Source organism: Amblyraja radiata, chromosome 3 (genome assembly GCF_010909765.2).
Source record: "Amblyraja radiata isolate CabotCenter1 chromosome 3, sAmbRad1.1.pri, whole genome shotgun sequence".
Taxonomy (NCBI): domain Eukaryota; kingdom Metazoa; phylum Chordata; class Chondrichthyes; order Rajiformes; family Rajidae; genus Amblyraja; species Amblyraja radiata.
In genome coordinates, this window is record NC_045958.1 from 31,332,073 (window position 1) to 31,356,754 (window position 24,682).

Below are 24,682 nucleotides of genomic sequence, written 5' to 3' on the forward strand. Positions count from 1 at the left end.
AGCCAATGAAAAGATATGAGTAAATAATTAGCTGGGATATTAAACATTTTGTTTTGTCTTCACCGTGAAAAATGTCCATGGTGCAGAAATAGAGGATAGAAGAAAATCAATGACTGAGGAACTTTAAAAGTAAGTAAAGTCATAAAAGATTGAACATCAGTGAAACAAACACATCCAATGGTCCTGATACCCTGTGTTGCAACATTCCCAAAGGGTTAGCTGCTACCAGGCACGTGCCATCAGGGTAGGCAAGGTGGGCACTGCTTACCCTGACTAAAATTATAACCTGGTAATTACTAAATATAAATAGTAAAGGCATGGGAGAATTATGCCAATCTAAGAGATCGATCACTTAGGTAAGCATAATTCTCCGTGCCTTTCATCCGCAGCACTTGTAACCCTTGAAGGTCTGTGCAGCCCACGTGCCGTCAGCACTGCTTCAAGCCGTCAATTTCAAGCGGGGCTGAAGACAGCTGAAATTCTGCCTTTGCAGCACTGCGCAGGCGCAGCAGCCTACTGCGCATGCGCAGCGCTAGTTTCTTGGCGGGGTTTTCAAATATGGATTGCCATTATTTTAAGTGTATCTTAGGAAACAAAGAGAGAAGAATGGAGTTCGTGTATGATAATGTGGGAAGTACATTTCTTGGTGCTTTATGTTTTTAAATACCGTATTTCCCGGGGTGGGGGGAGAACTCCTTTCACAGCGTTTGGGGAGTCTGGCCCGGGATAAAGTTGTGGGGAGGGCACGAAAGTTGTGAAGGAGGGGGTCGGGATCATGCCACTTGCGACGCTCCTTGCACGGAGCCACTGCATTGAGGACCGGGGGGGGGGGGGGGGGGGGAGAAGCAGCTCGGGTGGCTGTAAGCGGCCACCGGGCCGGACAGCGGAACCGGCCGCCACCTCAGCGCCTTCTGCCGGTCCCCGCTCACCTCTGGCAACTCTCCGTCTAAAAACCTCTCTCCTGCCGCTTGCCAGCCTCACTCACGCCAACCGCTTCCTGCAAATCCTTAAATATGACGGCGCGATTGAGGTTCCTCGGCTGTGGGAATTTAAGGATTTGCGGGAAGCGGCTGACATGAGCGAAGTCGGCCAGTGGCAGGTGAGAGGTGTTCAGACGGAGAACACTGCCAGAGGTGAGCGGGCTGGCAGAAGGCGCTGTAATGGCGGCCAGTTCTGCTGTTGGGTCCCGGCGGCCGCTCGCAGCTACCCGAGCTGCTTCTATCCCTGGCTACAATGTGGTGGCTCCGCGCCCGGAGCGCCGCAGCAGCGGTGAGTGAGTGAGTTACTGGCATTATCCCCAACCCCCTCCTTCTCAACGCTCCTGCCCTTCCCGCAACTTTACCCCTGGCACAGACTCTCCACACGCTGTGAAAGGAACTCTTCCCCCAATTGGTCCCTTGAACAAGTGTTGTCATCCAATAAGATGACACCCGATTCAACTTTTCCCTGTACTCCTGTTTTTCCCACCATCTCTCCACCTGCCATCACCCTTCACCCTTCAACCCCCCCCCACCCATTCAGTAATTCAGAATAAAGGAGAGAACAATCTGCGCATGCGCGGTTTAATTTTTTTTTAAAGCCGACTGACTGACTACCCTGAGTAATTACTCACGGCACATGCCTGGCTGCTACTATAGCAAATGTATTAGTGATGAACTTTAAACATTCCTGAGATTCTGGGAATGTGCCAACAGATTGGGAGGTAACAACATGATACATTCTCTCTCCTCCCTTTTAAGCAAAATAGCAAACAATAGATTGGTCACTCCAACGTCTATTGTGGCAACTCAGACACAAGAGACTGCAGATGCTGTAATCTTGAGCAGAAAAAACAGACTGCTGGGGGACTCAGCATCATCTGTGAAAGGAAAAAGATACACATTGTTTCAGGTCAGAATCCTATTTGGTAACGTACTGGATAATTAGTGAGTCAATGTGGTTTTTTCAGGAGAAAGATATTGTTTGACAAGTTCTTTTTGAAGCTGTCACGAGGAAAGAGAAACCTGTGAAAGAAGGGATTTTAAAAGGATATATTCGATGAGGTGCTACGCAAAGGTTGTTTTATATAGTAGGGGCTCGTGGTATTAAAGAAAACAGCACGGAGAGATAATTAATTAAAGGATGGAATAAATGGGGTCATTTTCAACTTGGCAGTCTGCTGGTTGTGAGGTGCTGCAGGGAACAGTACTGGTCCCTGAGCTAGTCATTCTATATTAATGAGTTGGAAACGCTACACCCTTTTCTCATCCAAATTCATGTTGAAATAAAACGGTGGCAAAATGAACTATGAGGAGAAAGCTGAAGCTAGACACAAAATGCTGGATAACTCATCAGGACAGGCAGCATCTCAGACACTGAGAAAATGGGTGACTTTTCGGGTCGAGACCCTTCTTCAGGTCTGTAATGACCTAAAGCTAAAGGTCTGTAATGAATTTTGAACTGGTTGAATGAGTGGACTGAGGTGGCAGAAATTTAAACTTGTGCAGTTTGGTATGTAAGAATTAAAACCAGAGACACTGAGAAAATGGTAAATATTTGTGTTATAATGGTGGCTAGTGTGCTGGTTCAAATTTTTGTGGCAAAATCTTAGCTCTTTTTATTTGCAAATGCTTCTTTAAAATATTCCGCTAAAATTGGATCTTATCCAAAAAGAGAAAATGCCGGTAACACTCGCCATAGCAGGCGATATCTGTGGAAAGTGAAACCATTAAAGTTTCAGGTCCATGACCCTACGTCAGACTTGGGCCGGAGAGTAATCAAGTTAGTATTCAGTAGCAGAGAAGAAGAGGGAAGAATAGATCGAACAAGTGGGAATATCTCTGACAGGGTGAGAGCAAATGTGTCAAAGTAAATGTGGGTGAAGCAGTTCATACGAAATTGTTCTTCGTTGTGTAATGTATTGCTAATAGCAAGGCCTTGGATCTGCCCAGCATGCCAGAGTACGCGAAAAAGAAAAAGTGAACACACGAAAAGTACGCGCTCCCTAAAGCTGGAGAATTTGATATTGAGTCTGGAAGGCTGTAGCATGCCGGGCAATTCAACTAAGATTCTGCATTTGGTGTTCACAATGTGGCATCCACCAGATTGGAAAAACAAAATGCAAGTTGGCCGATCGCTTCACAGAGTACTTCATACAGTCTGCGGAAAAGACCGAGCCCCCGGTTGCCTGTTAGGTTAATTCCCTGTCCCTCTTCCACTCTGACCTATTTGCCTGCGATCTTCTGCACTGTTATACTGAGATTTGATTAAAGCTCCAGAAACATGGATAGAACAGGTTTAGTAGGTTATGGGACTAGTATAGATGGAACATCTTGGGCCGAAGGGTCTGTTCCACACCGTGTCCCTATATAACATATCTTATTCTTCCATTGCAGCCTACTAGACTCTGGAGCACTCCACTTATAAGTAATGCAGACTTCCTGTTTGTTTGTATCAGAGCTGGTATGAGAACAGTCTGATCTCCTGAGCATGAACCACATCATTGATATTAACAACACTGCGCAGACAAATAAGCATAATCTGATCCTAATGGCTACATTTACTTGTTTGTATAAGAGATGCTACCTTTTAATGAGGTGTTTCTAATTTTCAAATATCTTGTTTTCAAATGTTTTGTTTCCATCATAATACCAGTCCCAAAACCATTAATTCCCTTATTTATTTTCCAAGTTTGACTTCTTGAGCATTCCCCAGTAATCATGGTAAGGTTGGTGCCTTTGCCCTCCGCTTCCTAATGCGCTAAGTTCTGTAATTCTCTCCTCACATCTCCGTGCCACTAAACCATTACTTCTTCCTGGAAGATTTACTTTGACCAAGCTTCAGGTTGCCTGCCTTTTAATATTTCCTTGCCTGAATCAGTGCCAAATGTTGGTTGATTGACCTCTTGGGATTCTTGTGTTGGCTTTTGGCATTGGGTAAAAATCAATAAAACCTTCTGTACTGATTTAGTTGTGCATATTGCCTACAAAGTCATTAAAGTTTTACAGTAAATATTATTGATTAGGTTATTTTTGAATGGATCTCTGAAAATTCTGTATAACATTTATTAATCATTATATTTTTATCCAGGTTATATATTAATTAAATTATAGCCTGAAGCTATGATCAGACTGCCCGATGATGGAGTGGGTTGTAACTTGGGCGATTTTAAGACCCCAAATTTTTAAGTAACTTTTTTTTTCTGCTGACCATAGAGAACACGGTAAACCAAATTAAATGCACCTTTCACATGCAATGTGTGAAAGCTGACAAGCAATTTGTCTGATGAGAGCCAGGTCAAATTCTGTAGTTTTACATCTATTAACTGCAGATGGTTGCACATAAAAGTTAGTAGTAGAATGCAGCCTGTGCTGTATTTGCTGATTTCAGCCAGGAAACCTGTTGGGTTGTCTCAGATGTCTTCAGCACATCTGGTGTAAGGAAAGGAAAGTCACCAAGGGATGCCATTCTTGATCATTATCTGGCAAACATTTTTGGAAAATGTGCCAGTTTGAATTTTGGATGAAGACATTCAGGTTGCAGCTGGCTGGCTAAGACCCACGTATCAAAGCTTGTACAATTGGTATGGGTCTCATACAATATAAAACCAATTTGTAAGTCTGCTTCTGAAATGAGGGAGCAAGATTTATTGGGATGCATGCCAAAAGCTAGCTCGCAGATGTTGAGCACACAGATTGAAATTAAAATGAGGGCCGTATGAAGCAGCTATATTGTTACGCAACTTATTATAATAGTGCACACCACTGTTCAGGAAATCAATGGATGTCATTATATAACAGGATAGTTGTGAACCATAAGCTCCCAGCTTTGTGAACCTTATTAAAATTCACCAATGCAATAACAGAATTGCCATGGTAACCTGCACGGAACTGGATTGTCTTTATTTTTCTTCTTGTAGAATGTTTCTTTTGTACTTGACTGATCAGTAATCTAACGATAAATCTGTCTGCAGTTCAGAGCCAGAAAATGCAGGAGTGGAAGAAAAGACGAAGAAAAGTGGCAAGTTGCTTAATCAACAGTTACAATCTTTGAACCTGGAAGCAGAAATCTTTGAAACTAAAAGGAAAACTAGTCTGACCAGGTAAATGGTGCTTGACAGTTTCTAGTGGTAAATAATGTGGTTTGCAGAACACTTCACTGTGTTCAGTGTTTTAATTCTCCATAATGTTATTCATGTTGAGCAATATTCTTCCATAAAAGACGTCTTATTGAAGCCTACATTTTGTCTCCTCACTCATCTTCCTGTACACAAAAAACGAACTTGCTCCAATTTTCAGTATAAAACTTCAGAATCAGAATGGTAGTTTTCTGTTTTATCCCATCCAACAGAATTATATGCAACATAGACACAAAATGCTGGAGTAAATCAGCAGGACAGGCAGCATCTCTGGAGAGAAAGAATGGGTGATGTTTCAGGTGGAAACCCTTCTTCAGAATTATATGCAATCAGTTTGATGACTGTCAAATAAGAAGTGGTCACTGCCACCACAAACCTTTTTCTGTTCAGTAATCAGAATGACAAAGATTGTCAATAAGGCACTTTGACCACATTAATTTTATTTAAGTGAGACCCAACAGTGAATAATAATGTCAAAGAATAAAACTTGGCAATATTGTATTAAAAAAATCTGAGTAAGCAAATTGTGTCATTAAATTTTATAATGTACTGAAAGCAGGAAGCTGGTGGCAGAATTGTTTTTTACTTTATTTAGGATATTAGCATGAATTTCCATAGGCATTTATGTTGCAGTTTAACTTGTTAAACATAAAACATAAAGCCGCATATGAACAGGCCCTTTGGGCTCCAATTTCAATGCTGAGCATGATGCCAAAATAAACCAATCTCATTGTTTTGCACATGCTCCACATCCCTCCATTCCCTGCACAACCTTGTGCCTCTCTAAAAGCCTGTTAAACACCACTATTATATCCGCCTCCAACACCACTCTTAGCAGCGGATTCCAGACTCTAAATGTTTAAAAATAACTTACTCCACACATCACCTTTTAAATGTTGTCTTTTCTCCTTAAGGCTATGACCTCTAGTCTTTGACATTTGCATCCTAGGGAAAAGCTTCTGACTGTCTATCCTTTGCCTCTCATAATTTATATACTTCTATTAGGTTTCGCTGCAACCTTGGGCATTCCAGAGAAAACAATGAAAGTATGTCCACCCTCTCCTAGCTAAAGATAGACAAAAAAAACTGAAGAAGGGTCTTTACCCGAAACGTCACCCGTTCCTTCCTACACTCTCCTTATAGCCAATACACTCTAATCCTGGTATTATTATGGTAAATCTCTTCTGTACCATCTCCAAATACTCCTTCTTCCTGTAATTGTGTGACCAGAATTGTACACAAGACTCCCAATAAGACCTAACCAAAGTCCTGTAAACCAGCATTAAGACTTCATGACTCTTATTATACTCAATGCCTCGACCATAAGCATACAATGTGCTTCTTTTCCACTCTATATGCATGTGCTGCCACTTTGTGTGTAAATCAAGCCAGTCGCTAAATTCTATTCTACATTTCCTTCCCTCCCCAGTCTAACTAATCTTCAGGGATGTTTGAATATATTTGATTTGTGTACTAAAAAGCTTATTTCATTGTTCAGATAATATTCCCAATTATTCAGAATGCAGCAGGTGAATTTGATGGCCGTTCATTTACAAACACAATTTTATCAGTAAATTATTCTCCTTTCCCAAACAAAAACTATATTAGACAGGACTAATTGGCTGCTGTTTTAATTTTGGGATCAGAGGGAGTGGAGTGTTTATTTAGAACTGAATTTTGCAGTCTCGCAGCAAAAGAACTATACACTCCACTGATTTCAGCGTTGCAGAGACTGTTTCCACTCTGATGTATATTTAGACTGGTACTATTAATGGGGGTTCTGTGAAAACATCAAAGCTTGACACACATTAAAGAGTTCACAGACTAAAACCGGAATTAAAGTACTGATTGTAATTTGCATTTTTAATCATTTTACAGAAAGGCGAGATAAAGACTAGGTCTTATGCATGGGATAATGAAAAGCTAAAATATCACATTTATTTAAAAAAAACAGAATGAATGAAATGAGTCTAAACCTCTATCAATTTTTCCAAGACTAGCAGTATTGATCAATGGCTTTCACGGTGAACATATCTGTAAATAGTAAAATTGCATCAAATCGTTAATTCTGCAGAGAGTTGTATCTGCAGAGAAATGTATCATGTCTGACAACTGCTTCTAAATTTCTGCAATTAACTGCCTGTGCTGTCACAGAAGTTGTTGATATTTTGCAAAATCAGGATATGATGCTGACAGTTTCACCATCATTACAATTGCAAATTCTGAGCCACTATTTGTCATTTATTCCATCAACGTCCGTTTTAGATTTTCCTCTGTATATCTCCCGCATGGTTTCAAAGGCTATGGGGCGTGGAACAGATGTTATTCCAAAGTAACACTACCTCTGCCGCCCTGAAATTTGGTTCCATGGGCGTCGGCTTGTTCTGATGCCATTGTTAAATAAGACTTTGCATACATTACTGAGTGAACAACTATTGTTTATCCAAGAATTGTACATCAAATACAATTAGACCTTTTTGGCCCACCGTGTCCATGCCAAGCATAATACCTATCGACACTCAGCCCATTTGCCTGCATTAACTCCGTCTTAACCAAGCTGGCTCCCGGTGGCCCAGCACTTCAACTCCCCCTCCCATTCCCAATCTGACCTTTCTGTCCTGGGCCTCCTCCATTGTCAGAGTGAGTCCAGCGCAAATTGGAGGAACAGCACCTCATATATTTTGCTTGGGTAGTTTGCACCCAAACGATATGAATGTTGACTTCTCTAACTTCAGGTAGCCCTCCTTTCTATCTCCATCCCCTCCCCTTCCCAGTTCTCCCACTAGTCGTACCGTCTCCGCCTACATTCTTTCCTTGTCTTTCCCCCTCCCCTGACATCAGTCTGAAGAAGGGTCACGACCCGAAACATCGCCAATTCCTTCTCTCCATATATGCTGGCTCACCCGCTGAGTTACTCCAGCATTTTGTGTCTACCCCAGCTTTTCTAAGTACCTCTCAAAATGCCTATTAAACATTGTAATGTATCTGGCTCTCTTACTTCATGTAACAACTCGTGCCAAATAATCACCACCCTCTGTGTGGAAATACCTACCCCGCAGATCTCTTTAAAATTTCTCTCGCCTTAACCCTGTGCCCTCCAGTTCTACACTCCTCTGCACTGGGGAACATACTCTATTGATCCTCTCTATGCCCATAATAATTTTATAAACCCTTTTATAAGTAGACCGGTCAACACCTTACATTCCGTGATAATAAACCCTCCATTTCTGAAATGCGGTGACCAGAACTTGTCACAGTATTCTAAGTTTGGTCAAACTCTTGTTTTATATGGCTAATACACAACATCCCAACTCTTTACAATCAATGGCATGGCCTAGAAAGGCAGGAATATCAGATGCCTTCTTTACAACCAAGGTCCCTCTGTACAATAACGCTCCCAAGGTGCTTGCCATTTCCAGTTTAGAACTAGAAGGCAACTGTGTTTATTTATTTCACATAAAAATTCCCGTAAATGCTAATCAGCTTAGAAATAATTGAGAACTTTTTGGTTTTCAGATCAAAGACTTATGATTCAGTTTTTCCATCTAGTCCTGCAGACTTTGAAACAAAATCTGAAAGGAAGAAAAATTCCAACGTGAGTATTTTACTTTGTTTTAAGTTTATTTATTATTGTCACATGTATCGTGGTACAGTGAAAAGCTTTGATTTGCATGCTATCTAATCAAGTCAGATAATACCATACATAAATACAATCAAGTCAAACTTGATGGTGGTGTAGCGGTAGAGCTACTGCCTTACAGCGCCAGAGACCCGGGTTCGATCCTGACTGCAGGTGCTTGTATGTACAGAGTTTGTTCGTTCTCCCCGTGACCTGCATGGGTTTCCTCCAAGGTTTTCAGTTTCCTCCAACACTCCAAAGACGTTCAGGTTTGTATGAATGTAAAATGTAATAAGCTTGGGGTATAAATGTATAATTGTCCCTAGTATATGTAGGATAGTGTTAATGTGCAGGGATCGCTGGTCAGCACGGCCTCGGTGGGTAGAAGGACCTGTTTGTGCTCTGTATCTCTAAACTAAATTAAACTAAACTTAAGTACAATAGGTAGAGCGATGCTAGGTGACTTGGATAGGTTGGATGACTGGGCAGATGCATGGCAGATGCAGTATAATGTGGATAAATGTGAGGTTGTCCACTTTGGAGACAAGAACAGGAAGGCAGATTATTATCTGAATGTTGTCAGATTAGGAAAAAGGGAGGTGCAACGAGACCTGGCTGTGCTTGTACATCAATCACTGAAAGTAAGCATGCAGGTACAGCAGGCAGTGAAGAAAGCTAATGGCATGTTGGCCTTCATTGGGAGAGGATTTGAGTTTAGGAGCAAGGAGATCCCACTGCAGTTGTACAGGCCCTGGTGAGTACCTGGAGTATTATGTGCAATTTTGGTCTCTTAATTTGAGGAAGGACATTATTGGTATTGAGGGAGTGCAGTGGAGGTACACCAGGTTAATTCCCAGGATGGCCGGACTGACATATGATGAAAGAATGGGTTGACTGGGCTTGTATTCACTCGAATTTAGAAGGATGAGAGGGGATCTTATAGAAACATATAAAATTCTTAAAGGATCGGACAGGCTAGATGCAGAAAAAATGTTCCTGATGTCGGGGGAATCCAGAACCAGGGGGTCACAGTTTAAGAATAAGGGGTAGGCCATTTATGACTCTGATGAGGAAGAACTTCACCCTGAAAGTTGTGAATCTGTGGAATTCTCTGCCACAGAAGGCAGTGGATTCACTGGATGTTTTCAAGAGAAATTTAGATTTAGCTCTTGGGGCCAAAGGAATCAAGGGATATGGCGAAAAAGCAGGAACGCGGTACTCATTATAGATGATCAGTGATGATCATATTGAATGGTGGTGCTGGCTCGAAGGGCCAAATGGCCTACTCCTGCACCTATTTTTCCATGTTTCTAACACGAGTTCTGCACACGCCAGGGACAATTTACACCAAGCCAATTAACATACAAATCAGTGCGTCTTTGGAGTGTGGGAGGAAACTGAAGATCTCTGCGAAAACCCACGAGGAGAATGTACAAACTCCGTACAAGCAAACACCTGTAGTCAGAATCAAACCCGGGTCTCTGGCATTGTAAGGCAGTAGCTCTACCGCTACGCCACCTTTTTTGGAAACAATGTAGTCGCATGTTGTTGCTTTTGGTAAGTTTCTTCACTCAAAATGACAGGGCAATGAACTGCATTACTTGTCAGCAGATTGTCAGCACATTTCAAGAAGTCAAGGTCCATACACACACAAAAAAAACCCCATCTCACTTTTGAGTTAGTGAGAAAGCAATATAAACTGTCTTGTTAGGTAAACACAATATAATTACTGCCATAATCTTAAAATATTAATGTGTTGGATATCTCTTCAACCTTTCTGAGTGTCAAGGCTATCACTACACTTAAATGGAAAGCAATTTAATAAATCGTTGCTGTATAAACAATTTATAAAAGAATACCCATTAATTTCAACTATTTTTGTTCCCCAAGTCTGTGAATGAAATATACTTGTTTACTCAGCAAATCATTTATCACAGACAATACCCAAGGACACATTTCTTGTAAACCATTTTGGTTATTCAATGGATGGATAACTGAGATACGATGAAAATCCTGGATCCAAGATGGCGCCTGTCTGGTGACATGTTTCCAGCAGCACAGCAGAAAATCATCAAATATAATAGTTCTCAGCTTACCTGTATTAAAGAAACAGCAGAAAGCAGCGATGCAGCTGACAAGCTGTAATGCATTTAAACGCATTGCGATCTTCCAGCAGCAACCGCGCTGCCGACTGTAAGGGAATCCCCGATCGCAAGGGAACTCCCGACCTGGCGGAGGATCGCAGGAATAGTAAGTACTGTACCTGGAAACTCCAGAGAGGCCTCCATGGTGTCCAGAAACGTGGCCGGTTGGCAGGACTACAAGTCAGACTGAAGCGCAGGAGACTTCGACCCCCTCTCCCGACCATCCTACTAGCCAATGTACAATCACTGGAAAATAAAGTGGAGGACTTGAGGTCAATGCTGCTTTACCAAAGGGAGCTGAGGGAATGCTTAGTGTTCTGTTTCACAGAGGCATGGCTCGCCCCCAGCACCCCAGACTCAGCCGTCCAGCCTGAAGGTTTCTCCATCCGTCGTATGGACCGTACGCAGGCATCTGGGAAAGGGAGAGGTGGGGCCATCTGACTCGTGGTCAACTCTTCGTGGTGCTCAGACATGGCAGTTCTGTCTAAATCCTGCTCTCCGCACCTGGAACATCTGGTGGTGAAGTGCCGCCACTTCTACCTCCCGAGGGAATTCACCTCCATCATCCTGACCGCACTCTACATTCCACCCCAGGCAGACGTCCGTCTAACATGAGAGGAGCTGCACGCCGGTCAACAAGCGCCAGACATCGTACCCCGAAGCCTTTACCACCTTTATCATCCTGGGGGCTTCAACAAAGCCAATCTGAAAAACTCCCAAACTACTACCAACATGTCGCCTGCAGCACCAGAGGATTAAACACCCTTGACCACTGCTATATGACCATCAAGGATGCCTATTGATCTGTCCCTTGCTCTCCCTTCAGGAAATCCAACCATTCAGTGGTGCTGCTTCTTCCTGCATACAGGCAGCAATTGAAGAGCGCACCCCCAGAGGTGAGGACTACACAGAGCTGGTCTGGGGAGGCAGAGGAACAACTACAGGACTGCTTGGAGTCAGTAGACTGGGCAATGTTCAAGAACTCGGCAATGGACCTGAATGAATACGCCACAGTCGTTACAGACTTCGTAAGGAAATGTGTGGAGGACTGTGTTTGCCTACAGTTTGCCTACCATCACAACAGGTCAACGGAGGATGCGATCTCACCGGCTCTCCACTCCGCACTAGACCACTTGGACAATAAAAACACTTGCATCAGGCTGTTGTTATAGACTACAGCTCGGCGTTCAAAACTATCATCCCCTCCAAGCTGGTTACCAAGCTCACGGAACTGGGTCTCTGCGCATCCTTCTGCAATTGGATCCTCGACTTCCTCATCCACAGAGCACAGTCTCTTTGAATTGGCAGAAATACTTCTTCCACATTAACAATCAGTACGTGAGCACCCCAAAGCTGCATGCTCAGCCCCCTGCTCTACTCACTCTATACTCATGACTTTGTAGCCGGACATAGTGCGAACTCCATCTTCAAGTTCGCCGACGACACCACCGTTGTTGGACGAATTACAGATGGTGATGAGTCAGAGTATAGAAGTGAGATCGACCGATTGACCAAATGGTGCCAGCACAACAACCTGGCTCTCAATATCAGTAAAACCAATTAACTGATTGTGAACTTTGGAAGAGGAAGGATGAGGACCCACAATCCTGTCTGTATCATGGTGGAGAGAGTCAAAAACTTCAAATTCCTGGGCATGCATATTTCCGAAGATCTTTCCTGGACCCAGCACACTGATGCAATTATAAATAAAGCACGTCAATGCCTCTACTTCCTGAGAAGATTACAGAGATTTGGTATGTCAGAGAGGATTCTCTTGAACTTTTACAGGTGTACAGTAGAGAGCATATTGACTGGTTGCATTGTGGCCTGGTTCGGCAACTTGAATGCCCAGTAGCGAAAAAGACTGTAAGAAGTTGTGAACACTGCCCAGTCCATCACCGGCTCTGACCTCCCCACCATCGAGGGGATTTATCGGAGTCGCTGCCTCAAACAGGCAGCCAGCATCATCAGAGACCCACACCATCCTGGCCACACACTCATCTCACACTGCCATCGGGAAGAAGGTATAGGAGCCTGAAAACTGTAACGTCCAGGTTCAGGAACTACAGCCTACAGCCATCAGGTTATTGAACATTACTACCTCAAATAAGCTCTGAACAATAGACTATTATTGCACTACTATTGTTTGTTTTTTGAGTATATGTGTATGTATGTGTATGTATATATGACATCGCCCAGGCTTGCATCCAACCAGGATGCATCACCCATGGTCAGTCATGACCGAGGGGGGCCTACTACTACTACTACTACTACTATGTATGTGTATATGTGTGTGTGTACTTGTGAGTATGTGTATGTATATATACACACTGAACATTTTTCCCTCGTTTATCATATTTACAGTGTACTGTTGTGCTGCAACAAGTAAGAATGTCATTGTTCTATCTGGGACATGTGACAATAAAACACTTTTGACTCTTGACTCAAATGGTGCATCCAGATTTTAATGAGCTCCCTCTCTTGCTTTCACATATTTCTCTCCAACCATTTACATTAAATAAGAATTAATTATTTTTATCTCATTGGTTTTCCTCCAGCCTTCGAAGACAAATGCAACCTATCATAAGATCTTTAAAGATATTGAAAAGGATGAATCGTTAAAACAAAGTAAGTAGTAAACTTACCTACATCTTGTGAGCTCGATGTTATATATGAGCCTAACAATTATCATCAATGGAACACTGGCTTGAATCACAGTGCTGCATTCTAAATGAATTTGATTGAGGGTTATTATCTGTATATCTTAAATGTGTAATGTAATAATGCCTGTGCGTTGAAGTGCACATCTGACATTTTGATTCAATTGGCCTTGATGGAACTGAATTGCAGAAGTTCAATTTAATATGCATTTTATATGTTTAGGATATACAACAAAATAACAATGTATTTCCCACTCTGTTCTCCTGCAAGGTGAAATGAGATCATATTGAGAATGTTCACATATATCTTTTTTCTGTAAAGCTTGGCATATAGCACATGCTTTCATGATTAGCCAGCATCTCCTATCTTCTCATAAGTAAACACTGTGAACATACAGTAGTTGATGTGGCAGTTAATTTGAAATGCACAGCTATGTTTATCATTGCCTTTCATTGCTGACACTTCTGTTCTTGGTCAGTTGGAATCACTCGAGCACACAGCTTGGCTTCCTCTCCCCAAACATGCACGATGAATCAATTGTGTTTCTTTACTCGTTCTACCCCAACTGAGAGCACTAACTTGCCTGAAGCCAGAGTAGTTTCTTTGATTCAGCAACATTAGTTAGATGTTTGTTCTTCAGTGGACTTTTTCCCTATTTTCCAAAAAAAAAAATGTTGAGGAAAACAAACTGAGAACAATACAACATTTTGTTAGCTTAAGAACCAGGAAAGCAAGAGTATTATGTTTAATTGCCTAATGAATAAACCCTGCACTAAACTATATTTTATTTTCTAGGTTTTACTTGTGCTTTGCAAAAAGACATTCTCTACCAAGGAAAATTGTTTGTGTCTGAAAACTGGATTTGCTTTAATTCCAAAGTCTTTGGAAGAGATATAAAGGTTTAAAGCTTTTTTTTTAAGGGGAGAAAGGAAGACCTTGCTAAAACTGGCCGTTAAAATTACATTTAATCAGAAATGTCAAGGAAACAATCTTCAGCGAGACGTCTAACACACTGTTACTGTACTAATTAGTGGGTATTAAATCCCAGTTTCTAAATATGAAAAGTAATTATCATATATTCTAACTATTTCACTAAAATTTGGGTTTCATGTCCATCCTATTTGACAACTACCTCAAGTTTTCCCTCAACCTTTTGGAATTAATTCTCAATCGCCAAATTTGAGTATAAAGCTTTGTTAGGTGGGAGCATAGGTTGGAGATGAGCATTGCAAAATTTATCCCTTAAGTCTCGTGGCTTAGAAAAAAATTAAATGTAACTCAGCAAAATTTTCAATTATTTCAGAATTTTGATAGCTGATAATAAACGGTACAATCGTAATTCCGCGTTGCTTTTTCCATCTCAGATTACCATACCCACCTTCTCTGTGAATCAGATTAAGAAACACAAAACTGCCTTGCTGGTGCCAAATGCTCTATGCATATCCACTGAACTTGAAAAGGTGAGTCTCCAGTTATAAAACAACATTCTACAGAATAGTTTAACTGGTCGCATAAGACTTGCAAGTAAATTTTCGATCTAACGCTGCCTCAAACTTTTTATTGCAGTTTATGTTTGTTTCACTATTGTCGAGGGATGCAACCTATAAGCTTCTGAAATCTGTTTGTTTACATCTGGAGGTGAGTTCAGATAATTGAAACTGATAATTTTACGATTTGTTTACTGGAGATTAAAGAGCATTTTCAATGAAACACAACCTCAAACTTTACTTCACTATTCTGGTAGAGGATATGGGGTGAAGGTGACAGCGCATGCCCACTAATCACCGTCCTGACCCAATCAAAACTCAGTGCCTTGGCCCTGATTTTTTTTGTTTGTTTGTTTGTTCATTTAAAATAGTCCCTAAACTTGATTCCTTGAGAAAACGGAAGCAGCAACTGACAGCTTTACACTAACATTGTAAAAACTACTCATGCTAAAGACATTCAGAACAAACATTAATATCAGAAAAAGGAAATGAGTAATTAGTCAGATATTTGTCCTTTTTCCTTATTTTCCAACAAAACAAGTATTGGGGAAAAGCAACTTATTAAAACAATAAAACAATTGTTAGCTTAAGAATCAGATGCTGACATTGTGGATTTTACTTATAATACAGTGATTTTATTTTTTTAGAAATCTTGTTTTACAAGTATCCAGGTGGTCTTGCTGGATTATGTTGCATCCCAATATTTCAAATATGTATCCACTGCTTTTTAATTTGAATTCTGTGGAACTTTGATTTCTACTAGGCTTCACTTTCAAGTCACATCCTGTGACCTGGACTCGTATCTTTGATTTAAGTGGAGAGAAATAAAGGCTATTTATTTAGCCTTGCCTTGAATATATCTCCAACCCTTCATTGGGACATTTCTCCAGTGGCATCAAAATCATCCGTCATCTACACTTGATCCTTGCAGTTTCTTCAGCTGTGGTCCCCGGCATCATCTTGTGCTGGGAGGCAGGTCCCCAGTATATTAGCATGTGCCTGCGCAACGTAGCATAGTGGAGAGTCTCCCCCAAACAAATAGCTGGCACAACAGCTTTAATGCCCAGTAAAGACCCCATGTCCAGACTCGCCAGCTGCCAAAGTTGTCACTGAAAATTAATGACCGTGAAAGTATTTTGCACATGAAATATTAATAAATATTTAAAATTACTATTTCAACATACAATATATGCCTAAACAACAGTTTTAGTCAAGACAAAAATAAGTCTGCTTACCATTGTCCCAGCAGCCATTTCTTCCCATTTGGTTTCAAGGGCACAGCTGCTTTTGCACTGATGTGATTTCATCAACACAACTTTCCATCATTAGAGTTGGGGAGGTTTGTTGAAATGTGAACTCCATGAGGATTAATAGCTACATAATTATTCCTGTTCTAAGGTTCAAGCTTTTCCTTATCTGAATTTCTTGCTGGTTAAAATGGCACATTTCAGATAAATTGCATTTTACCCTTTGTTTCTTAAAACAAACCATTAAAGATAACAATTATAGACATTGCAATTGCAGCATCTGTGGATTTGAATAAACAAGCTTTGCATATAGCAATAGAACATTTATTTTTATGCTAAGGAATAGAAGCAGGGATTGAACCCAGATCCCTTGAAGGTCCCTTGAAGCCATTGTTCCTCAAACCATGGCTTTTCCGTCAGTAGAAAAGAACCACTGTCATATCCTTGAGTAAACGCACACTGATCTCTGGGGCAGAGAATTTCTAATATTCACAGACCCCTGAGAAATGTCTCCTTCTCCTTCTCAGTCTTAAGGGGTGACCCTTTATCCTGAAGCAGTGTCCCGTGGTTCAGGACCTCCGCTAATTGAAGCATTAACATTATCTGGCACCCTCAGAATTTTGTATGTCAATATATTATACATTTTGAACAAAGTTTGTACCAAATCCAATATTCTAATTTTGATTTGTACGTTTAACTTTTCGTAGGATAGACCTGATGATATCAGTCCAAATCCATCCCTTGCTGAAAATAATTTCAGGGTTGAACGTCCAACATCATTGTCTCTAGTAAGTGGAACATTACAGTGTCCCGAAATGAGCTTTTCTACTTTGTAGTTTGCAGCAGGATCTTACAGAGCTGCCAAGTAGGATGGATTTTCCGTATTTTGTATGGAAATGCGATAAGAATACTGATGTATGATTTTGCGTTGTTAAATACGGATTTTTTTTTAAATCGTCCCGACCTCCTGTTACATTAACGTACCACTCGCCAATGGAAAAGTAATAACCCGGTGAAATTGAATTAAGATCTTGCTGCTTAAAAAATGCAAGGATATAAAAGTCATACTGTACCTCTAAAAATCATAGCAGCTTAAATTTTTTGGTATTTTAAATTTCAAGATCTGGATGATTATTTTTGTAAGCTTTGATCTGTCTGTCCCGCTCCAGGTTTAAACAGAGCGCTGACAATTTAACATGTGGGAATTTAAACGAAGAGCTGTCAGCGCTATGGGTTCTCAATATAGCGCTACCGGCTGGAGCGCTATGGGATTTAAATATAGCGCTATGGCCACAGCGTTATGGGTCACAGACTGTTCGGGAAAATTCTCGTATAACAATGAGTGTTTGGTATTCTCTTTCTCAGTGGACGTTGAGCCTTTGCTTATTTTTCAGGCAGTGGTAGAATTCTGGATAAGCCTAGTGGTGAAAGGTTACCAGCGGGATTGCAGCTACATTGGGATTGGCCTTGATTTTATAGAATGGTGGGTGGGATCAAGGGGGAGAGAGTGAGGGGTGGAGAGAGGGATGGATGGAGAGAGGGAGATGATGGGGAGGGGAGGGAGAAAAAAAGGAAGGAGGGAGGGTGGGAGGGAAAGGGGGAGGGAGGGAGAGAGGGAGGGAGGAATGGTGAGGGGGAGGGGGAGGGAGAGAGAGAGAGAGAGAGAGAGAGCGAGCGAGGGAGGGAGTATTGTCAAGTAACGTGCGTAGAAGACATGTCAATTGGTAGCAAAGTTATGCATTCTTGTACTCTTACATGGGTATGACTGCACATTAAAAAAATCCCAAAAAAATCAGCAAAATGGCACCCGTAAAAATACTGATTTCCTCAGCAAAATACTGATTTTCAGGTACTAGAATACTGAAATGCTCTGACAAAACTTGGCAGCTCTGTTCTTAGCAGAATGACTGATTCAAGGGACTGGTTACTATCGTTATATCTTGTATATCTGTGCTCATTAAGATCCACCTCAATGAATTTCACATATTATAGGATTTTTTAAGATACTTTAGAGTCATACAGATTGGAAATGGGCCCTTCAGCTCGACCTGCCCACACTGACCACTTGTCCCATCCACACTAGTCCCATCTGCCTGCATTTGGTTCATATCCCTTCAAACCTGATCAATCCATGTATCTGTCTAATTGTTTGTTGAACGTTGCAATAGTCCCTCACTTAACTACCTCCTCTAGCAGCTTGTTCCATACACCCACTACACTTTGTGTGAAAATGTTATCCCTCAGATTCCTATTAAATCTTTTCTCCTCACCTTAAACTTATGTCCTCTGGTTTTCAAAAGGGACCATTTGCGTCTACCCGATCTATTTCTCTCATGATTTTATATTTAGACTGATTTAGATAGATATCACTTCAAACCCAATTCTAAAAAGTAAATCTGAAAAATGCTTGTGTTTTATAGTTCCTTTTAAGGTTATTGCAATCACTTAACCTTATCCTAATGTGCCGTTTATCAATGTAGAAGCAATAAAAAATAATGCAAAGTGCAATAGATGCTAATATTTTCCTCTGGCTAAAATTATATTGGATTTTCCAATGATGCAGATTTTAGTCCATTAAACGTTCTTTGCTATTCTTACAGGGTGAACATGTAGCTGTAAAATCAAAGGATTAAAGATATGTAGCATAAACAAATCGTTTTTTGTTTTGAAATCGACTAATCAGAATATTAAGATCAATGATTTTCTATTTGAATTCTAAGTGTTTTGGGCAATATCTGGACCCAAAACAATTGGTTCAATTTTTTTACTTCAATGGTACTCCTATGTAGATTACATTAATTGAAAAAGGTCTGAATATGGAGTCATTTCTGAATAGAGCTGAGCAGTTAATTCACTGTGAGCTGCAAATGCATACAGACAGTTCCGTTAATTGGTTCATGTGGGGGGTGGGGGGGGGGGGAAGGGGGAAACTATCAGGGTCCCTACCTGGTCGGAGAGGCAGCTTTTCTCCGGGCTGCAGTTTCGACCCGTCCTCGCGGCCTACCAGCGGGCCAGGAGCGGTGTTTCCTGTCGGGGACCGCCCAGAACCTCGGCTTCTGTGGCGGCACAGCGCTGGAGCACTATCGTGGAGCGGAGCGGGCGATGCCTTGCCCGGGTCGCCGCGCTAGAGCTCCGGTGAGCTGAAGACCGCCGAGAAAAACATCGCGGAGCTGCGGGTCTTTGGAGCGGCCAGCTGCAGGCGGCGGCGCTGAACTTAAACATCGGGAGCCTGGGATCTCTCGATGAGATCGCCAGTGGTGGAGCTCCAACCGGCGCGGCCTTGTTGGCTTCGGAAGCCGCAGTCTCCGGTGAGGGAAGCGGCCGTTCCAGGGTTCCCATGCCGCCGAGAGGATTCTCCCGACGCCCGTACAATCATCCGGCGAGAACGGCCTGGATCATCGGGCCTCCTTAAAGGCAACTGTGGAGGCCTCAATAGGCCCGACTATGGGTGGACAAGGGATGGGGACTGGACACTGTGCCTTCCCTCATATCGGTAACCATTGTGGGGGGATGTTTTTATGTTTAAATTTCATTATTATTGTTATGTCTGTATTCTTTCTTTATGTGCTGCATGGCAAGATGTCAATTATTTAAGTATAATAATAGGAATGGCAAAGAATTTAGTGAAATCAAATTATCAGATAATTTGAAGAGCAAATTATGTTTTACCTTGATGGTTATTCTAGCTTTCTTGAGTCCATTCTAAGTAGTACCCTCGCAGTAATGGAAAACAGAAGCCTGCGACACCATACAAGAAAGTTGGTTAAAGATAAGTAACTAGATCCACAGGTGTTTTGCTGGACCGTTTTATTTGATACAATTGGGATAAGATATTAAAGTAGTTCTTCCAATTTGTGTGTGGAAGCTAATGCAGGCGCATCTTTACCTGGGGAATGAGAAATGAAAATGACACACAATGCTGGAGTAACTCAGCGGGACAGGCAGCATCTCTGGAGAGAACGAATGGGCGATGTTTTGGATGGAGACCCATCTTCAAACTTATGTCGGGAGTGGGCAGTACATAGATAAGGAAGTGTATGATGTGAAAACAGGACAAAGGGAATAGAGATCAAGGAAAATGAAGAACAGTTCATTGGTAGTTGGGAGAATGTAACAACAAAGCAAACAGATTAAATGTAGGCGGAGACATTAAGACTGGTCGGAGAACTGGGAAGGGGAGGGGATGAAGAGAGGGAAAGCAAGGGCTACTTGAAGTTAGAGAAGTCAATGTTGATACTGCTGGGGTATAAGCTGCCCAAGCTAAATATGAAGTGCTGTTCCTCCAATTTGTGCTGGGCTTCACTCTGACAATGGAGGAGGCCCAGGACAAAGGTCAGATTGGGAATGGGAGGGGGAGTTCAAGTGTTGCGCAACCAGGAGATCAGGTAGGTTTAGGCAGACTGAACTGAGGTGTTCAGCAAAACGATCGCCGAACCTGCGTTTGGTCTCGCCAATATACAGGAGTCCACACCTGGATCAGCGGATACAGTAAATGAGGTTAGAAGTGGTGCAAGTGAACCTCTGCCTCACCTGAAACGACTGTTGGGGTCCTTGGCTGGAGTCAAGGGGAGAGGTAAAGGGACCGGTGTTGCATCTCCTGCGGTTGCAAGGGAAAGTACCTGGGGAGGGGGTGTTTTGGGTGAGGAGTGACACGTTGACCAGAGAGTTGCGGAGGGAACGGTCTCTGCGGAAAGCGGAAAGGGGTGGAGATGGGAAGATGTGGCCAGTAGTCGGATCCGGTTGGAGGTGGCAAAAATGTAACAGAGGATTATATGCTGTATGCGACGGCTGATGGGTTGGAAGGCGAGGACAAGGGGGACTATGTCCCTGTTATGGATGGGGGGAGGGGGAGCAAGAGCTGAGCTGTGGGAAATCGAGGAGACCCTAGTGAGGACCTCATCTATGATGGAAGAGGGGAACCACCGTTCCCTAAAGAATAAGGACATCACCGATGACCTGGTAAGGAACACCTCATCTTGGGCGCAGAAGCGGCATACTCGGAGGAATTGGGGGTTGGGGATAGCGTCTTTATAGGACGCAGGGTGGGAAGAAGTGTAGTCTAGATAGCTATGGGAGTCGGTATAGATGTCAGTTGATAGTTTGTCTCCTGTGATGGAGATGGTGAGATCAATAAACGGTAGTGAGATGTCCAAGTGAATTTGAGTGCAGGGTGGAAATTAGTAGTAATGTTAATAAAGTCAGTGAGTTCTGCATGGGTGCAGGAGGTAGCACTGATGCAGTTGTCAATGTAATGAATAATAAATGCGAATCAGCTTAGCTTTACAGAGTGGGCTAAGAATATATTCCTTGTCAACTTCCCCTCAGCTTACAATAAACCATGCTTCATTTCCTTAACATCGTCTACTTTGATTTGTTGTTTTCACACCTTAACCCTCTATATGTCTAGACTCCCTCTCGCCAGACTCTCAGTCTGAAGAAGGTTCTCGACCCAAAACTTCACCTATTCCTTCTCTCCAGAGATGCCCCCTGTCCCGCTGAGTTACTCCAGCATTTTGTGCCTATCTAAGAATACATATCCAGTCTTGTATAGATAAGCAAGTCAGCGGATCACACTAGGAGCATGTTGAAGATTTACAAATTATATTGACGGCATGTATAAATGCTGAGTGCTGTTGGATTTTTTAAACAGCAAAAATAGTCCCTGCTATGGTTATTCCATTGTCAAGTGAGGTCAAGCCCGAGCTGATCAGCAAAGCTTGTACAGTACAGTAAACCTTTCAACAGTAGTAAACTCTTATTCAAAATTTAGAGTGCTGCTGAAGATTTTCTGGAGAGGAGAAAATAAACTGAGCGGTACTACGGATTCTATCTCTTGCACGAGGGAAAATGCAGTTTTGTAGAACTGGCTTTACAATTTCAACAAAGGCAGACATCCTATGCTGCCAATTTGAGTTATTCCTCTTTGATGCAAATTTACATTTATCGGTGGGAATTGAATTTGAATGAAATATGGAAAGGAGGTTGTACTTTAAGTTTATACATTTAAGGCTATGACTCCGTTCATGGTTTGAATGCTCAACGCTTAAATGTCATCAGTTTGGCACAAGCTGCAGTCTCCAGTCTAAATCATTTCCAAACCTCCTCACTGAACTTTCAACTATTGCTTTCTGTTATGTAAAACAAGAAGTCTCCTTTCATGGGATTTCCCCTTCTACAATTCATGAGGGTTTTGCCTTTGAACATAAATTCTGCTCCGTGATGAAACCATGTAAATTGGTGCGTGTAAATTATTTATGCAACACTTGGCTTTATACTTCTTTCAGACAAACCTTTGTTTCTGACTTGCTACTTGCATCATTATGCTTCAGTGTAGTTCTCTTTACTCCTTTTTTGCTACTTTGTGCACATTTCTGATAACGTGTAACATGTGGTTAGCACAACGAGATGTTGCAAATTTGTTATTCATTTACAACTTGTTGCCAAATTGTGTTATTTCTTGTATACGGCTGCCTTTACCCCTGCTTTCTAGAATCTAATCACATGCACAGTCTTGTTATTTTCCAGTTTTTGCACACTGGATGAAATGTTTTAAAGTTTTTTTTTAAATCCTACCTTAGGAAAATAAAACTTGTTAAAGCAACTTCTTCCATTAAAGTTTAGTTTAGAGATTCAGCGGGAAACAAGCCCTTCGCCCCACTCAGTCCGTGCCGACCAGCGATCTCCGTACACTAGCACTATCCTACACACTAGGGACAATTTTTAATCGAAGCCAATTAACCTACGTACCTGTATGTCTTGGAGTGTGGGAGGAAACCGGAGCAGCCGAAGAAAACACACGTGGTCACGGGGAGAACATACAGACAACACCTGTAGTCAGGATCGAACCCGGGTCCATGGCGCAGTATGCAGCAACTCTACTGCTGCACAACCATGCTGCCCCTAAGGAAGGGTAATTTCAACAAATTTAAATTGGAAATGTCAATCTAAAGGGCATTAAACTGCAATCTCATTCTGGCAAGGATAGATGGTGTCACTGTGTGCAGGTGGCTTCTAAACTATGCATCTGATAAATGAGGTAATTACCAGATGTTGGTTGCTAATTTGACAGTGAACGCAGAAGACATTTGCACGATAAAACTGCAGTAAAACTCCAATAATCTGCTGCCTGACTGTTTGGAATTCCTGGGAGTTAAAGTTTCCTTTTAAACCCACCTGGTTCACTGCATAATATCGTGCTTCTATTTAAGTGAACTGAGTGTGTTGGAGCATTAATTGAAGTAACATGAAGTAGTGTGGAAAATCTGCCAGTAACCAGCATGCCAGATTAATGGACTTTTATTATACCTGGGACACATTGTGCCTGAATGGATCTGCGTTAATACATTTACTTCAGATGGAATCTTAAAAATTATCTTTTTTTCGGAAAGGAATTTCATATAGAAGATTTGCCAGATATTCCAACAGAATGCAGAAGACGAGAATTGGAGCAATCCAGCAGTTCTGGTTCTCAAACTCCAGAGTCTGAAAATTCGCAAGGTTCGTATTTATTATTTAAGGAATTCCTAATAAGATGCCACTTTTGAAACTAGTACAGTCAGATTAGGTCAAAATCCAGAAAGCAAGCAGCAAAAGGTGATATTTTAAATGCATGTAGTTCTGTAAAATACCTGAACAGATCATTCATATTGGTGCAATGTAGGATTGAAACACCCAAGGATGCTAGTACTGCAACTGTGTTGTAAACATGAGTACAAAAATGGGCAATTAAATTCATTAAAAGTTAATGATGAAACCGAAAACAATCCATCTTAAAAAGTATTAGAATCTCTTTTTGTAACGTGCATTAGTTTAATAGCTCACAATGAGGAGGCAAGTGGGCTTTCTGATGGAATCAGAAATTAGTGACTGGAATTAATCTGATTCCCACAGGTACATGGAGCTGAATATTTACCAAGCAAGTGGGGATGCACTGTGCAGAATCACATTCAAAAGATTGCCAATATATTAACATAATGCTTCATTTCAAACTTTGTTTCAAAGATGTCTGTAATATTGAATACAAAACTGTTACATTTTCTACCTGCTTAGAATATTGCTTCATTTGGAAAATGTTCAGATGCAAATAACTATTCTGTCTGTTCAGAGTTTCCCAGTGGATCCCAAGCATTACTGAAAATGGAAAAGAATACCATTCCTGTGCATGCTGATGTTCATGTAAAAGAAATGACCGACGTGAAGAGAAGAAGCTATCATGAGGGCAGTGAGTACTAGAAATCTTTACATTTGTTTTAATCATAAACGCAGGTTCATTCTCAGTAAGGTAAGAGCAATGTAACAGCAATTATTGTTCCTAGGAGCTCGAGCCACCTCAAAACGTCACACTATACAGTGCCCTCCATAATGTTTGGGACAAAGACCCATCATTTATTTATTTGTATCTATACTCC

The 24,682-nt window shown here is 41.6% G+C and overlaps 1 protein-coding gene across 5 annotated transcripts in view; it reads left to right on the forward strand.

The window, feature by feature from the left end:
* gramd2b (GRAM domain containing 2B) overlaps positions 1 to 24,682 on the forward strand; it is a 54,947-nt gene that overhangs the window by 15,511 nt on the left and 14,754 nt on the right. For 3 of the 5 annotated variants that reach the window (XM_033017535.1, XM_033017534.1, XM_033017537.1), the window contains exons 2-10: positions 4,952 to 5,080; positions 8,633 to 8,711; positions 13,438 to 13,507; positions 14,336 to 14,439; positions 14,905 to 15,000; positions 15,107 to 15,178; positions 16,982 to 17,062; positions 23,663 to 23,771; positions 24,379 to 24,495. In XM_033017535.1, coding sequence (XP_032873426.1) covers positions 4,952 to 5,080; positions 8,633 to 8,711; positions 13,438 to 13,507; positions 14,336 to 14,439; positions 14,905 to 15,000; positions 15,107 to 15,178; positions 16,982 to 17,062; positions 23,663 to 23,771; positions 24,379 to 24,495 — 857 coding nt within the window. Of the gene's footprint in view, positions 1 to 3,412; positions 3,576 to 4,951; positions 5,081 to 8,632; positions 8,712 to 13,437; positions 13,508 to 14,335; positions 14,440 to 14,904; positions 15,001 to 15,106; positions 15,179 to 16,981; positions 17,063 to 23,662; positions 23,772 to 24,378; positions 24,496 to 24,682 lie in introns of those variants that run through there. The other 2 variants (XM_033017536.1, XM_033017533.1) reach the window with 2 other exon arrangements.